Source organism: Streptopelia decaocto (genome assembly GCF_964273445.1).
Source record: "Streptopelia decaocto genome assembly, chromosome: 1".
Taxonomy (NCBI): Eukaryota; Metazoa; Chordata; class Aves; order Columbiformes; family Columbidae; genus Streptopelia; species Streptopelia decaocto.
The window spans coordinates 67,208,543-67,226,225 of NC_138663.1; the positions used below are offsets into that span (position 1 = coordinate 67,208,543).

Genomic DNA, 17,683 nt, shown 5'->3' on the forward strand with positions numbered 1-17,683 from the left:
TCCCTTTAAACTCTGATTTCTCTGTTTTCAGTGCTCCAAGATCCCGGTACCTTACAATCTATCTGCTTTGGGAAAGACCTGAGGAGGTAAAGGTCTTGCAACATAATATACCTGTCCATGTAAAGCATGACAAAAGGGCTGTGGCCTTAAAAAAACAAAAACACAAAAAACAAAAAACAAAAAATACCCCCCCCCAAATCAAACCAAACCAATTAAAAAAAAGTAAATTAAAAAAAAAACCACAAAAAACCCACCAACCAACCAACCAAACAAAATCAACAAAAAGCGAATTGACAACAACAACAAAACAAACAAACAAAAAAACAATTAAAAAACCCCAAGAGCTTCACAGATATATATTGTGGCAAGGAGAAAGGCAGGAGGAAATCCTGGTGAGCTGCTTGGACTACATGCCCCCAGCAATATTGTCTGCAGTGGCAGGGGTTCGGGCACAGCTGTGCCAGTGGCCTGTGCTCCCAGTTAGCTGATTTCTGGCACTGGGAAAGCATCCAAAGGAGATGCACTCAGACTGTCACATCTACCCAAGCAAGAGCATTTTGTTCAAAGCCTAGTCACAAATACTGTTTTCCATTATCTTCATTTCCAAAAATCAGGCAGTCCCCTGTCTGCTGATAGCAGTGGGAACATGAACCAACCGTACGCTTTCATGCACTCTGGACAAAACCTGTGCATGAACAGCAGGTAAGCTTTGTGAGAAGGCCTTTGGCCTCTGTACAAATGTAATTAGAGTGTGATTTCGACTTCCCCGATTTCAATTTCCTACTTCCCTTTGAAGCCTTGTTCAGTAAGAAGTGCCAGACGCCCTGCATCTACATTACAATGCATCCTAGCACACTTGAAAGCCCAAGGGCGTGCTAAAGAAATCCAAATCCAACAAATCCATAGCCAATATACAACATGAGATCAAGGACAGATGAAAAGTATTTCCTGCAATGAATATGCATGGTGAATTGTTTTGTCATTTAGCAAAGACTGCTGCTTTCCTGCCTGCTGTTACAGTACATGTCCACACCATTGCAGTGATGTTACGTTATGAATCTAAAAGCAGTTCTTGCTAATCAAAGCACTAAAGGATCTGTTTTGATTTCCCTGTTAGTTTTTTTAGCAGATGTCTAAATGTTTATGTCCATAGGTTCAGCCATATCTCTCTGCCACTTATTATTCATGCCTGAGAACAGCACATGGCCTTGAAGTACCTGCTGAGACTTGCTACTGATGACATCTGGATTGTAGCTTTTCTGCGTTGGCGTAACGCCCTTGTGCTTTAGCTCAGAAATACTGGAAATCAGCTCTGAGCTCACATGGAACAGAAGGACAGAGATCAAAGGAATTCACTTCTCCTTGAGGATCGTGTTTCTTGGTGACTTCCTTGCAAACCAATAGCCACAAATTATTGAAGACCGGATCCATGCTGAGCAATTCCAGCAGTTCACATCAAGCACATCCTTTGGAGGTGGGAACATTTGACACTCTCTGATATGTCAAAGGGCTAGCTCCGCACCTCCTTCGAGGCCAGAATTCTTGGACTATTACTGAGCAATCCCGGTAAACAGTGTTTCCCAGGCTAAATCAGAGACATTGACTTCCTGGCTCTCAAGCAGGGGTAAAGGCAGGAGAGCAGCAGCAGTTTTTTGGTGCCAGGTACTGTCAGTGTGTCTGGCTGCTGTGACTCTGCTGTCAGCCCATGGGTGGAGGCCAAGATCAGGCCCAGCGAGGGGAACCAGCCTGGGAACATGGTGCTAGGATGGCTATGGAATGGGGGGTGGCTTGGTGGGGCCCATGGACAAGCAGGGCTGCAGTGAGCTGGAGACCAGCCTTGCTGTGATGTCCCTAGTGCAGGGACTGGCAGTTCCAGGGGCTGAAATGAGCCATGGGCAGGTTGGGAGGAGCCCTGGAGAGGCAGAGGACAAGGCCATCGGGGCCCATTAGTGCTGAACTGAGAAGTGCTGATTTCAGTCACAGAAGTGCTCACTTTCTTGTTTAGAAGATGACAGAGCCCATGTGCTCTGTTATCCTTGGGCTTTTTATTCAGACAGAGGATTAGCCTGCCTGCAGATGTGCCTGCCCTGGCTGCCCCAGAGCTGGTTCATGCAGCCACAGCTGTGGCAGCTGTGCTGCACGGTCACAGCAATGCTGTTGCTTCCACTCAAGCTGGATGCAGCTGTTTGCATGAAGCCTGATGCCTCATGCAAACCTGAGATGCCAGATCACAGAGTGCAGGGTTGGGGGTCTCTAGCACTGCCTTCACTATTAGGAGCCATGGGCCTGCGACAAGGAGGCATCCAAGCAACCCCACATCCAACCTGCCCAGCCCTGAAGGTAGCAGGTCCAGCTGGAAGCAAGAGCCCTCCCACCGAAGCCATGTGGGTGTCACTGTCCCACGTCCTCTGCCACAGTGAAGGAAATTGCAGTGCACTGCCAATGCACTGAGCTTGGAGAAGCTTGAAACGCACAAAGACATTACATACGGGCTAATGTCAGTTTAAGTTGTTCTGTAGGAAAGCCCCATGGATCTGGTCACATGTGTATTTGGAATTTGTTGATACAAAAGTAACAAAAGTTGCCTGTACCTAAAGAAGAGGTGTGCCAAGTGCTCCTTCAGAGGGTATGCTGCGTAAGTATGGGTGGGAAAGCCAGTGAAACTAACACTTTGTAGGGTACCACTGAAAACTGATAAGAGGTCCAAGGACTGAGTCATTTTTTTCCCAGTCCCTTCCGACCTTCCCATGCCTCCATGTGCATAAACAGTAAGTATTCTGTCCTTGGTCACATTGAACTTAAGCTTCAGCCTGTTCATCACATGAGGGAGCTGGCTGGTGTTTCCATTCCTCTGAGCACCCTTGCAGTGGTATCACTTGTTTTCTATGTCCTCTGGATACTAGTGCAAAATAGTGAAGAGCAGAGGTCTTGACACAGTGTGACCCTGACTCAGAGCTAACTTGCTTGAGGACCTCGGAACCCTTCCAAGATGTAAGAGCGCACATTAGCCAAAAGAAGAGGCTTGTTGTATCAGGTTCTTGGCAAACAGTTTCCTCTAGGAGCTCTAGAGAGTAAGCACCACCTGCCTGTCTTGTCTCTGTCTCAGATCTCCATAGTTTCCTTTGTCCCCAGGTCCCTGGAAGAGTCCAAGTGTTTGGCAAGCTATCATGTGGAAGGTGAAAGGAAGATTAGAGCTGCTGTCAGACTCTGAGCACCAGTAGGAAAATAAGAAATTTGAATTGGAAAGTCAACTGGCTGCTGTGAACTGAATCCTTGTAAACTTGATTTCATTACCTTATCCCCATCATTGATGGCCATTAGTATGATCCTTAAAAATCAGATGACCAGACAAACTACAGCTTCAAGCTTTATTTCCAGAGTAAGCTGGAGCAATTGCACTGCCTGGAGAAAACAAGGAATTAGAGGTTTAAACACGGCAGTGAATCCAGCCTACCTGGCAACAAAGAGAGCTAAGCTTGGGAAGCATCGCTTGCGCTAGGGCCCCAGCCCATGGTCGTATTCTCATGCTCCAAAATAAATGTTGGCATAGCTCTGTTGTTTGAGAGTATTTCTACCTGTCTGGGAAAAGCTAAGGTCTAACAAATATACTGAAGAAATGAGACTTGTGAATGACCCTTGATACAACACATGTGGAGGGGACATGGGACAAAGTCATGTGGGAAAGGCTTCCAGGATGGATTTTCTTGTAATTGCAAGTCAACACAGATGAGGGCATGGAGAACACCTTCATTTAAGTCAGGAAAACTTAGGCAGCTACCGGTTGTATGGAGACCAGACTGGAGAGGCTCCATAGTGCCTAAGCAGCCCCTTTCCTTGGCTGCATATTTTCTCTCAGCTTCCATTGTCTTTCTGTCTCAGGGCTTTTCAGGAAAGCACAGAAAAAAACCCTCAGACAAGAACAAAAATACCCCAAATAAATGCTGTGACACCAGGCACGGCCATTGATCAGCTCTACAGTCCTTTCTTCTTCCTCTTGTGCCTCCATCCCACCTTGGGCTGGCTCCAGAGCTCGCCCAGGCCTTGGGGACACCCAAAAGCTTCCTGCAAACAAGACAGGACAGTGGCAGCCAGAAAGCTATTACAGATGACTGCAGTAGCATCACAACAGTACAAAAAGTATGACAGGGATGGCTCAGTTTGTGGAAGACTGGAGGGAGCTACAAACTGTGTGTCCCTCTCCCCCTTTCTCTTTCAGTGCACTAATGCAGGTAGTTGTATCACAAGTGGCTGGGCCAACATGGTGGCTGGTGCCTGTGCTGCAAAATTCTTGCTGTGCAGCTAACACCAGCAGGGCATCTGATTTTTCAGGGTGTATCTCTAGATGTGTTCATTAGGTACAAATACGTTCATCGGGCTGGACTGCTTTCCATTTAGTTTTCCTTCACAGTGAGGTTTCACTCATGCTAGCTGATCATCACAAAATATTGCTGAGACCCAAAACTCAGGAGCCCAAGTATCATTACTGTGAGAGATATGTGGGAGTTAAAATCCCACTAGTTCAAGTAGAGTTTAGCTGTTCAAATACAAGGCTTGAAAATATGTACCCTCTAATTTTAACATCAAAACAAGCATCCAAACAGTACACCAAAGGGAAGCACAAACCATCTGACTCTGTGTGTCTTTCTAGTCCTCATCTCTGCTACAAAAATGCTCCCATGTCTGACTGTATATGAACACAAGCAGCCAGCTAAGGCCAAATGTGCTTTAATTACACACATGAACAAAAGACAAAAATAAAAAATGAGCACAGAGATTATAGCTTTCATTTGGGGGACTGCAGTGAGTCCATGAATTCCCTGATGGAGGGTATGGGAACAAAGATTAGCCTTGAAGATATTAAGGATTACCCATGAGAAAGATGGGAGTAGAAGAGTATCCGAAGATATTAAGGTGTACCCATGAGAAAGAAGGGACTTAAAGAATAACATTGACCATAGCAAAATTAGCCAATGATATGTTACTATTGCAGTCTGTAACCAATAGCAAAAAGACACATGAACTAGTAAAGACTATATAAAAAAGTGTTTGTGGCAATAAATGGAGACTGCTGTTTGTACCTAAGAACTTGGTCTACGTCATTTGTCCATCTCAACCGCGACACTTTCAACTTCTCAGTCTTACTATGAAGGCTCTTGCAGGGACTCCTCATATCAGGAAGACCAAATGTGCAGTGGCACAAAGGTCAGATTAATACAGCTTCTCCTCATTTTGTCATTCCACCTCCACCCCCTAAAAAGATGCATCTTGCAGATTCCCCTCCTTACATCCACTGCCAGAAGTTACTTGATACCCTCATCTCTGCCAGCTGCCACTTCTAACCTAATGCAGCTGGTAAGGCAGCAGGGAAAGGTAATCCTAGGAAAAACATATCTAATGCTTTTGGGACATATTACAGGTAATGTGTGGTTTGTTTTGTTAGGACTTCTTCAACTGCCAGGGATGTACAGTGATTCTGAAATGAGTAGGTGTGGATTGTAGCTGGGGGCACAGCAGAACAATTGAATTGCCTCTCCCTTACCTGGCCAGAGCTCTCATCTTTAATTTTACCTTAGCTACTAGCTGATGTGCCAGCTACATTTTGGTATTGACTTTCTTCTGCAGCCTCTGGGTGACCACAAATTGATCTTGATGTGCAAAAACCCCTGACTGTTGATATGGAGTTGTCAGGATGCTCTGAAGCCGTCCCTCTTCCCTTCTGTGAATTTTGCTGCAGCAAATTGCAGCAGCTGGCCTTGCAAAAAAAAAAAAAAAAGAGGTCTGGAAATTGGGGCTGGAGCTTCAGCTGTGACAGCTAGAAGAGAAGGCGTGAACTGATGACCTGGCTGCTGAGCCACAGACCTGCTTTCTTTTGAGTTTAAACCTTTCCATTTAGGAAGACTCATGAGTTGTGGGCTTGTTAATGTGAAGGTAGCTCCTCTCTGCCTTCCCCTTCTCTCTGTCCTTGTGCATTTCTGTTTCTTTGTTGTTAATTGGCTCAAACAAGATTTCCCCTGAGACTTGGGCAGTGGTATCATCAGCTAGTAATCCACTAATTCCCTTGGATACATGGAAGTCCCTTGTGTGCTACTCTACAATGGCATTTTGCAAGTGTTGCACTCCTCCGTTATACACCAAATCGATATTATGTTGTGATCAAAGATGTCCTTGTCCTCAGAGCAAATTCCAGCACAGTTATGGTAGCTGGTTGCACGGTATACCATACATTTAAGCAGCAGAAATTCTCAAGATCTCACCATCTAAAGCACAAAGTCTTTGGAAATTAAACATTTTTTTTTTCTCACAGAGAATAGGCTTTGATACTTTGCTGAAGTAATCAGCACAAAGCATGTCCTGGAAGTCTGAGTGGTTTACTCAGGCTTTCACAAGAGGGCTGACAGCTATCATTGGTATCAAAGCTTTCTTATGTCATGCTAGGAATCTATACAATAATAATTGAATCTTGTTAGTCAAATAAGAATGATCAGATTTATGGCTTTAACATCCCAGCCAATGTTACCGGGAAGTGAGGACTTCACCCCTCCTTTTTTAGCTAAGCCATCCCTGGGCTGGAAGCAGCCAGGGAAGGTTGTGGTGGTTTGTGGTTTTTTGTTTTGTTTTGTTTTTGTTTTGTTTTTAACTGCTCCAGTGTGGTGTCAGTCTGTATTAGACAGAAGTGGCTTCACTGACGTTCCCATAGCTACTGGGGAATATCACACATCAGGAGTTCAGAAAAAAAAAAAAAAAACCAACACAAAACAAGACCTGAGAAGTTATGTGTTAAAATACCCAATCAAAGAGGCTGAAGATCCATGTGAAAAAGCTTTCCTGCCAGATTTCTCTGGGAACCTTCTCAGGCATAAAATAAAATGTGCAAAGTAGAGGTGTATCATCACCTGTCAGTGTGCCTAAAGCTGCTACCATGTCCCACATGGCATCCTGAGCTAATGCTGATAAAGATTCTCCTGTTATATATATTACTGAGTTCTTTTTTCCTAGCATAATGATGAGTGCCTAGAGGACACAAGGGCCTCTGTACTGAATTGCACATCTTGTGCACAGTTTTGGGTATTTAAAGTGCTTTCAATGTCTCGCTCCTTGGAGAGGACCAGCAAGAACTGCAGAAAGACTCAAGACCTGAAACTGAATGGTTCCTCTAAGCGCTCCAAGAAATAAAGCCCTTCCTGAGCCTAAACCACAAAGTTCCACACTTCTATAGAAATTTTGAGGATCACGTCTGAGAAGACTGAGCGTGAGTCCTCCTTTACGAGAGTAAAATGCGTATAAGTATCCCTGTAGCTTAACCTGTCTGTGAACTTCAGGCTCCTTCATGTGGCAAGTGGACACCAGCTTCTGTCTGGATCCTGGCCTCCTCCCAGTGCATCGCCTCCATCCCGGCCTCTCTGCAGCCCAGCACGGAGGAATTACCTTCCCTCAGGACACTGGGGATCACCCACGTTTAGAGAAAAAGACCGGTTTTGTAAGCAGCTTTCACACCCCAGAGAGCACATTTTATTTGTACTAAGCCAGCAGATCGCTAGATGGCCTCGTAACCTCAGCGATTTGGGCAGATCCAGGCTTAGGCTGTGTAATCGCCAGATTTATTCTTGAAAACCTCTCACCCCAAGTGCTGTAGGACTTAAATCGTCACCCCAGGCGATGCACAAGAGCCTTTTCAAACCGCAGCGTATGAAATATGGGACACTTAGTCCCAAAGGGAAGCTAGAGAAAACCATGTTTGTCACTCTCGTTGTCAGCAGCTGCTTGTATTCCAGAAATCCCGGCAGGTAGGACTGGAGATAGGGTAGAGACCCGGTGGGACCTACTGGAGAGCCACTAATCAACACAGCAAAACCAGTTCCTGCGGGAAGAGCGGCCATGGGATCGCACCAGCAGACCCACAAGGTGGGAATCCAGGAACCCCCTCGGCCCCCACCTGGGAGGCAGGCGATCCCCCGTTCGGGGGATCCCTCTGCGGAGGACAGAGGCCGGGGGAGGGGGGAGATGTGGGAGGGTTTGGTTCCTTGCCCAGCCACCGCAGTCGCTGCCTGGTGAAAATGCACTTCGTGGCCTCAGTGGAAACACGGCTGTCTGTCGGCAGGTTGTCAGGTGCTCACAGCAGAGCTGTGCCCTCGGGAGTCACAACGAAACAGCACTTTAAGGGGAGACCCCTCCCGCATGTACGTACTGGAGAGGGTTTGGGGAAGAGAGGAGCAACGGCATCTTTAAAGCAGCAGAAATGGAGAGTGTTTCATAGAATCATAGAATCATTTCAGTTGGAAGAGATCCTAAGGATCATTGAATCCAACTCTAGCACTAAACCATGTCCCTAAGAACCTTGTCTAAATGCCTTTTAAACACCTCTAGGGATGGTGACTCCACCACTTCCCTGAGCAGCCTTTTCCAATGCCTGATAACCCTTTCCATGAAGAATATTTCCTAATATTCAATCTAAACCTCCCCGGTGCAATTTGAGGCCATTTCCTCTTGTCCTATCACTTGCCACTTGGGAGAAGAGACCAACCCCCTCCATGCTACAACCTCCTTTCAGGTAGTTGCAGACAGTGATAAGGTCTCCCCTCAGCCTCCTTTTCTCCAGGCTAAACAGCCCCAGTTCCCTCAGCTGCTCCTCATCAGACTTGTTTAGAAAAGATGGACCCAATTCCAAAGCAATGTGATTTCAGATTGGGTCCATCTTTATGAAACACCTTCTGTTAACGGGATAGATGGGGCACAGGGAAGACACACACATGGAGGGAAGACAGAGGTTCAGCTTGGCCAAGGAACAGACCCAGCACTGGCTGGCTGGTCTTTTGTGGCCAGCACCTTCAACAGCTGTTGCTGTAACAAAGAGGTTGGGAAACCTTGGTTAGGCCATAGAACATTTTACGGTGCCCTTGATCTGATGTGCTATAGAAAAAAAAAATAATAAAAAAATCGAATTTTCACTGCTGTCAAATTCGGATGTGTGTTATCACTCCTTTTCCCACGTGGATTTTTATTACAATTTTAAAATACAAAGCTAATTTACATTGTCGCAAGTCTTCTAAAAAGTATTCTAAATGAAGCGGGACCAGAGCCAGCACATGACAGTGATCAGTGACCTGCACTTAGAGAGGGACAGGCCCGGGCCGCTGCGCCCAAGCGCTGCGGTATTGGTAAAAAACAACTCCCAGCACCAGCGAACACTTCAGCGGGAGAGGCTGCCGGGACCGGAGCCGGGACCAGGACCTCATGCTCCGCGGCGCTGCCGCTTTAAGGGCGGGCGGGGATCCCGACCCTGATCGGCCCGGCTCGGCCCGGCCCCCGCGCAGCGCAGCGCAGCGGGGCGGGACGAAGCGGCGGCGGCGGCCGGGAGCAGCGGTAAGTAAGGGCCGGGCGCTTCTCGGCCCCGGTCCCGCCCCGGCGGGGGCGGTGCGGCCTGGCCCCGGCCTTCTCTTCCCCCTGTCCCCCGCCCGGAGGCCCAGCCCGGGGTGACAAACTGGGGACGCCGGGCTGGGGGCGGTGTGACCCGGCGGGCCGCTCCGGGTTGCGGGCGGGTCGCTGGTGATCGCGGGGCTGGGTGACCGGGAGCTGAAGCGGCAGCCTATGGCCTTGGTCGGGTCTGGCTTCCCCCGATAGGAAGCGTGGGGTCTATGTGGTTATGCCTTGAACGGCACCTGCTCCTTTTTTTAATTAAAAAAAAAAAAAAAGCTTAAATCACACTTTTTTTTTCTTGTTTTTTTTTTTGTCCCCTTTTCCAAGTTCTGCTCACCCACTGATTGTATTCCCAATAAGCTGGCAAGGCCAGGAGTGTTAAAACACAAGGGTATCCCTCCTGACGCCTTCCCGCACCGAGCGCTTAAGCTCGGTTTGGCGTTTCGAGCAAAATGCTCTTGGCAGATGTTTCTCTACAGACCATCAATTTTAAAAGAGTAACCACCATGACAGGCCATGCAAAATACACGCTGCCGAATCGCAGCCCTGCTAATTTGCAGCAATTCATGGGGAAAAAACAGCATAAGGTATTAGCTGACAAGATTTATGTCTCTGATTGATTTCAGTTAACTTCATGCTTCCCCTAGGCAGATGGGGATTATATAGCTCTCTGCCTTCAAGAAGGAAGGCAATCGTTAATTATATTCATTAATTGCATGGACTCTGCTGGATGGCATTCTCAAATGTGGAAAAATGCAAAAGGTGACATGTATTTATTTGTAATAGAAATTCAAATTGAAAGCCTTTAGCCAGTGGTTTAAACAAAGACTTAACTGGACTGTTTGCTTAAATAGCAAAACGTTACTGGAGTCACAGCTTAACATTGTAGTAAGTGATGGAGCTAAACCCAGCCCCTAAAGCAGAGCCCAGCACACAACAAAAATGCCACTAAAAGCGTATGAACTTTTACTAAAGATACAGACAGATAAAGGAAAAATGAAGTAATGATAAATGAAGTTTTAAGGCTTTGTTTGGTCCTGTTGTCCCTTTGCCTATTTTTTTAAGGGCAACCTGCACAGGTGAAACTGGGCACAACTCTTCTGTTGTGAAAAGTCAGCAGGGGTGGGCTGAAGCTGACTTTCTTCATGCATCATTCTGCTTTTTCATGAAAACCACTGCAGAGGAGAGAAAACAATTGAAAAATAGAGAGTGCAGTTTCCCTTGTGTCTGTTGGTACTTGGAGTCTTGCTGTAGTGGAAGCACAGGCCTTAAATGCTTCTTTGGTCATCAGTGTGGGGGAGGTTTGAAAGCTGTGCCCTGAAGCAAGTAACTGCAAGTTATTGAAAAGAAATTAGAGAGTAAGATGAGGAAGGAGAAAAGGGAATATTAAAGGATGGATGAAGGAGATCTGAGCAGGAAGGCAGGAAAGCAGCTGCTCTCTCTTCAGGCTACTGCTTGGTAAGGATACTCAGAGGATTAGTGTACGAAAGACCCAGGATCTGCAAGACGTGGTGGGTGAGGGGAAGATGGTGATAGTGATGAAGTGCTTGGTTCACTTTCCTGCTGAGTGCTTTGGCTCTTCACTTTCCATTCTCCTGATTCTTAAATGAGTCTAAACTCTGATGTACCAATCTTCCAGTCTCTTCATGGCTTGTGACCTGAAAGCTGGCCTTGCATGGTGTCAGAAGGCCTTTGAGTGTGAGCTCATCTAGTCTGAATGTGTCACCTTTTACAAATTTGGGGTTTTTTTTAATGTTTTTTTTTAATGTTTCTGTTGCTTTAGACTGCTTGAAGCATGTTTATATAGTTTCTCACAGGCTGCAGTGATGGAGGTCTGCTTTCTTCTACAGCTGAGAGCATCCACATGAGACTATTGCACCATAAGACTGACCCTCTAAAATACAAATTCCTTTCAGTGGTGCTGAATGGTAGGATGAGGGGCAACGGGCACAGACTGAAGCACAGGAGGTTCATTCTGAATATGAGAAGAAGCTTCTTTACTTTGAGGGTGCCAGAGCACTGAACAGGCTGCCCAGAGAGGTTGTGGAGTCTCCTTCTCTGGAGACATTCAAAACCTGCCTGGACACATTCCTGTGTGATCTGCTCTGGGTGAACCTGCTTTAGCAGGTGGGTTGGACTAGATGATCCCCATAGGTCCCTTCCAACCCCAACCATTCTCTGATTCTGTGAAATGCAACAAACTGGGAATATTCTGATTAAGACCAGTTCTTGGGTTTGTTTGTCTGGGTTTTTTTGTTTGTTTGGTTTGGTTTGGTTTTCATTTTAGAGCTGGCAGCCTGACAAATCAGAGAGAGAGAGAGGAAAGTCTTTTGAGGAAGTTCTTCAATTGCTTGCCTTTAAAAAGATGCTTTCATATAAAAGACTCATCACCATTACAAAACTTGTAATTAATAGCGCCTCTCAAACAACCTACAAACAACCTTTGTTGTGTCCACAGGCCCTGCAATGCCAGAGCCCTACTGCAAAAGCTAAACAGTCAATGGAAGAACCTTAAACAGGATTCGTTTCCTGTGTGCGTATCTTCAAGACAGATGGGGGGAAGGTGTTAAAAGCCTGCATGTTTAATTTTTACCTCTATCAGCTGTCCTGCTAACTGGTGTTTTGTCATGGGATATGTTTATAGCACTCTCCTGAATGGGTCTCTTGATAGCTTCTTCCTTAAATACCACTTCTTTCAGGCAGGGGCAAGGAACATATTTATAGTCACACAATAGCACATGGACCTCTTCTTCCTAAAGCCCTGGTGGGGCATAGCCTTGAAGTCACTGAAGAAACATGACTTATGTAGCATTGTTCTCCTTTCAGGAATTGTCTGTCGTGCATCATCCATCGCTATGAAAAACAACATCCTGTGAGTTTGTTTCGAGTCTTCTGCCTCATCCTCTGCTGTGCTCATCAGATAAGCTGTGCTCCGAGCTCTCCTGGGGAGGGTTTGTCCTTGGGAAGACATGGCCTTGCGCAGCTGGAAGCGGCTCCTTCTCTTGGGCAGGCAGAGCACCTTTGCCAAGGCTTGGAGGAGCAGGAGGGGAGGCCCCTCTCTGCGCTGGAAGCGCTGCTGCCATTGGAGCACCAGCAAGTCTCTGGACCCCGAGGTGAGGGCGTTTTTAGAGGAGAACACAGAGGTCACCAGCAGTGGGAACCTCACGCCAGAGATACGACTGCGCCTCCTCACCCCTCGCTGCAGGTTCTGGAAGGAAAAACCTGACCTGTGGCCTTACGGGGACCCGTTCTGGGCAATTTACTGGCCAGGAGGCCAAGCCCTCTCCAGGTACGCACCATTCATCACCAAAAAGTCCAACCTGCTGCAGGCCAGGATGTCAGACTTGGTTCTGCTTATAGTAATTCATAGCGATGTGTATTTGCCCTGTATGAGAGCGCATTATCCATACTCTTCTCTGATTACACAGGAGAGATGCAATCTCTGGTGCTTGGCAGGGAAGTTTCAGCACCTGTGGCATATAGAATAACTTACGGCTCTTTACATTGAAATCTGTTTTCTTCACCGGTGATGCATGAGTTGAAAACGGGGCTGAATTTGGATCTGTGGAAGGGCTGTGCAGTTGCCATCAAAACCTAGCGAGGTGTTTAACTCTATCACTCATTGTCACTCCAAACATGAGGATTGCTTTTTTGTCATACACGTGGTTTGGTGGGTTTTTTTTGTAGGAGACAGACAGGAGTGTGGATGTGTCTGGTCTGTTGAGAAAAGTAGGTTTATGCTGATGCACTTGGAGTGCTGGTTAGCCTGAATCACTTTCCTCATTTAGGATTTCAGCAGCCTCATTGTCGAGCCTTATTGTGGCCGTCTTTTAGTGACGTCAGAACCCAATTTTCATTTTGGCCACTTCCTGTCAAAATGTCTTCAATGTTCCTGATTTCCAGGAACTAGTTAAGAGTTCTTTTATCCTGTAAAATCCAATCTCTCGCTTTGAACAGCAGATAAAGTTTCTAATTGTTACAGCAAAGAACAAGCTGTCAGACATTCCCCACATGGATGAAGGGAAGGATCTGAATTGGGGTTTGATTTCTGCAAGAAAGCATAAAATGGAAGGGCATTTTTGAGCAGGGTAAGATGAATCTTAAAGTGTGAGTTGATTAGCCTGCCATGTAGATGAACTACAGTGCTCCTGAATGTTGCATAATTGAATTAGGTATCTCTACATTTTATTATCATATTATTCATACGCTCAGATATTTGGGTAGCATTAATAATTATATGGCATTTCACCACTCTGTTGACTTATCATTTATGCACTTGCTTTGATGTATTGCGAATCTCAGAAATCAGCTGCATCATCTGGAGAAGTAGAAAGAAAAAGGGAGCATGAGAACACGCTGCTTCCGTAACTGTGCTCGTTTCACAGTTGGCATTTCTACACCGTGAGGAGTCTCCTGTTTCAAGCTGTTCCTCTTGGTGTAATCCAAGACACCCCGTTAACCCAGCACGGCAGACAGCAGGCTCCAGCAGCAGCGTAATGCGCTGTGCCTTGCCAGGGGGGACAGTCGGTTCCAGCTGTCCTAAGTCACCACCGTCATTAGCGGTAACTTGAGAACCGCTCAGCTGGAAACACGGTACTTGCAGCATTGGGCCAGGTCATGCTCTACACAAGTTACTGCTAGAAGGTCATTGCAGATCCAAGCATAGCCCCTAGAAAGGGGAAAGGGAATGCTTTTTTGGAGGTTGCACCCCTGTCCTCTGTGCTGTTGCAAAGCTGGGGGCTGGCCTCAGAGGAGTGGTGGCCTCAGGGGGAGAGTTGCCAAACATCTGAAATGCTGAGCCTCTGAACAGATGTCCTGCCTGGGTGCCCCCAAGAGCATCTGTAGGTCTTCAAAGTAGCAAATAATGCTGCAGACCTCATAGGAGAAGGTGCTTTTTCATTAATGCTGAACCAGTTTTGCTCATTGGATCCAAACCCACATGCTCAAAAGCACCAAGCTGTGCATGTCCAAGCTGTCTGGTAGGGTTCCATGTGATGACATGTAGGACAATAGGCATGGGATGTCAGGCCTTCCTCATGTCTCCTGGGTTTCTGATCTGGGTATTTTGTAGCTTCAGTCCTGGTCTCAACCTTCCTGCTATCATCTCGTAATGGCTCACACTGGTTATTTTGATGGTAGGTTGTCTTTTGTTCTCCCAGCCTGTGCTCCTAGGAATCTGTATAAAAATGTGGTGGGATCTAGGTGCTATTAACACTTGACATTCTTATTAGGCTTCCTTCTGCCATTCCTGATGGTGCTTTCAGGCCCAGACATTTCCACCCATCCATTTGCCATTCACACCAATCTTCACATTTCCATTACAGTTGTCTGCATTGGAACCCACCTGCAAATGCTCTGCTCACCAGTAGCCCAGCATGAGGAGTCAGCCATCACCCTCCACACCAGAAGACAACGCAAACGTAGAATCCTCTCCTGTTTCTACTCTATAGCAATTGGTAGTAAATTTATGGCAATCGCTGTAATTTATGTCACCTCATGCTCTTCCCCGTCACTTTGGGCCTTTTCTTTTGCAGAAGATTGAATTTCAAGACAATTGTTAAAGTCCTGAACCCTCAGTAACAGTTGTATGATTTGTAGCATTTAACAATAACTGCTGCTTGTCTTCTGCCCGTTCCTCTCATTTCCCAGCCTAGAGGTTTTTGCTTGTTGATTCCTCAGGCAGGTGTCAGCAACTAGATGAAGACACTCTTTTTGCTCACTGCTGCTCTATTCTCATTTTCTTCTTGCTACTCAGGAGCAACATTAAACAGACTAGAAGAATTTGAATCTGTGTCTGCACAGCTCAGGAAAAGAAAGAGGAGAAATTCCTCTTCTTCCAAGCAGTTGCACAAGCAGTGTTTTAGATCGATGGGTAGAAGCCTTGTCTTTTGATGGGTGCAACATTCTCTGTGAATACACATTTCTTCAGTCAGATTCCTTTTAATTTCTACAAATCTTTACATCGTTATTTCTGATACCAAGCATTTCAGTCACCTTGCAGTTTGTGTCCATTTATTAGATAAGCTCACCTGTCAGAGAAGGAGCTGATTGAAGTAAAATGTTGCTTACTTGGCTGGATTTCTTCTTGTTTGGGGAATGAGAACTAAGGAAGAAAGATGATGGTTCTTAATTTTTAAATCAGCAGAGGCGAATAAGGAGCTATGTACCAGCTGCACACGTGGAACACTGTTTTTAAGATACTATGCTTCATTACATGTATGATGTGAACTCTTCTGTAGTGTAATGCAAAACTGAGAAATGTGCATCATCTTGTTAATTGCTTTAACAGTTTTTTTTTTTTCTTTTCAGGTACATTTTAGATAATCCACGTGTTGTTAAAGGACGGTCCGTTTTGGATCTTGGAAGTGGATGTGGAGCAACAGCAATAGCTGCTGTGATGAGTGGTGCATCACAAGTCCTTGCTAATGACATCGACCCTAGTAAGGCCTTTTTTTTTCATCTCTGTGTGAAGATATTTATTATTTTTTAAAGGACATTTACAGTGGCTTTTCTTAGCTCCATTTGTGAGAAATTCAGGTTCTAAACAGACTTCTAAGAATGCTAAAAAGGTAAATGGATTTTGCCAGCATCTCTCGCATCGAGTATATTTCCATAGCTCCTTAGAAAGAAGACAAAAGCAAAGGTTCTCTCAAATGCTTCCTCTACACCATCGTGGCTGGTTTGGAAGAGAACTCTAAGCGCAGGCAGCAAGCTGGCTTCTCTGCAGGACCATGGCATTCTCCTGCATGTTATTATGTTAGGGCCTAGATTTTTGCCTTTTTCCCCTCGGATTTTTTTTTCCCATAATTGACTTACAAATTCAGTTTATTCATAATTCAATTTTTCCTTGGCTAAGAAGGAAGTATATCTATAGATTAAGGCAGTTGGATATTTTGGTTCAATGATTCCATTATTGGTTTCCATTGGTATTGATGCCAGGAATAGTTCTTGCCAGTGTGCAATGAGGATAAAATTGCATCACATCATGCCAGATTTTGACCCATAATGAAAACTGTGGGAAGTCCCTAGATAAGATAAACAAAAATATTTAGACGAAACTGAAAGATTTGTCAAGGAAACTTGTAAGAAGGCTGAATGGCAGAATCCTAAAACGTAATTTTAATTCTACTTTGACTCTTCTTCAGTTGCAGGAATGGCAATGATCTTGAACTGTGAACTGAACCACCTGAATCCCTTCCCCATCACTATTAAGAACATCATTAATTCAGAGGCTGGACACTGGGACCTCATTGTTCTAGGAGATATGTTTTATGATGAACAACTTGCTGATGGTCTCCATCACTGGCTGAGGAAATGCATCAGGATACAGCAAACTGAAGTGCTGATTGGTGACCCTGGCAGGCATCAGTTTTTAAGCCACAGTATTCACAGTCAATTGCACAAAGTTATTGAATATTCACTTCCCGAGTATACTAGACAAGAAAACAATGGATTAACATCAAGTATTGTCTGGAGTTATCAGCCCTCAAATAGCTTAGAAAGTTGTTGAAGCTGGCTGTCTTAATGAATTTTGTCTCACTTGGCTTTTTTGTAAGTATGTAAAATAAAAATGGGAATTAAACATGGGACGTACCTGTTGATGCGAAGTAGATTACCTTCACTGTACTGATTTCAGTCATACTCACTGAGGCTTTTGCTCCATTTGAGGTACAACCTACATGCAAACTGTATTCAAAGGGGCTTACACTGAAGTGCAAATCCAAAACCAAGCTACATGTAGGAGTTTGCATGCTTGCTGTTTTTCATGTAAATTCATGTATCAGTCTTGCTCTCTGACGTGATTGTGAAATGTTTTAGACATCCAGCATACCGCTGTGGGGAGAGGAAGATGGTGCCTGAAAGATTACTGCACTGCTTTCACAGACTTTTTTAGCTTATTTACAGAGAAAATTATTGCTGTTCTTCATAGATCTCTCTGCTAGACTATTAGCTCATACTATACTCAACTGAAAGTGCCTTGCTCTTTTTCTGGATATCTTTTCTGAATGTCGAAGTAACTAATGTGAGTCTCCCACCTCCCTTCTATAATAAAAATTTACTCTTTCTTGAAGCTGCCAGAGTGATTACTTAGGAGTTGCACACAAATCTGAAATACTCTTCTTGAACTCCAGCTAAAGTTTTTAGTAAGTGGAAAGTTACTAAATAGCTACAGGGTAACTTTATCCCCTAGAGCAGGAGTGTCAAACCCATTTTCAGCAGCAGCCACATCAGCCTCACGGTGGCCTTCAAAGGGCCAAATGTCATTTTA

The 17,683-nt window shown here is 45.3% G+C and overlaps 1 protein-coding gene across 1 annotated transcript; it reads left to right on the top strand.

The window, feature by feature from the left end:
* The first annotated feature begins 9,215 nt into the window (after positions 1-9,215).
* Positions 9,216-17,485, top strand: ETFBKMT (electron transfer flavoprotein subunit beta lysine methyltransferase). The gene is made up of 4 exons (XM_082070396.1): positions 9,216-9,360; positions 12,241-12,703; positions 15,724-15,854; positions 16,560-17,485. The coding sequence occupies exons 2-4, from the start codon at positions 12,384-12,386 to the stop codon at positions 16,922-16,924; spliced, it is 816 nt and encodes a 271-aa protein (XP_081926522.1). The 5' UTR covers positions 9,216-9,360; positions 12,241-12,383; the 3' UTR covers positions 16,925-17,485.
* The last annotated feature ends 198 nt before the right edge of the window (positions 17,486-17,683 follow it).

What these genes read in the sequence shown, in the direction of transcription:
- ETFBKMT (XM_082070396.1), top strand. Translation starts at nt 12,384, where the DNA reads ATGGCCTTGCGCAGCTGGAAGCGGCTCCTTCTCTTGGGCAGGCAGAGC. An exon ending in GGAGGCCAAGCCCTCTCCAG is followed by an intron (nt 12,704 to 15,723) that starts GTACGCACCATT and finishes TTTTCTTTTCAG; the next exon opens with GTACATTTTAGATAATCCAC. An exon ending in TGCTAATGACATCGACCCTA is followed by an intron (nt 15,855 to 16,559) that starts GTAAGGCCTTTT and finishes ACTCTTCTTCAG; the next exon opens with TTGCAGGAATGGCAATGATC.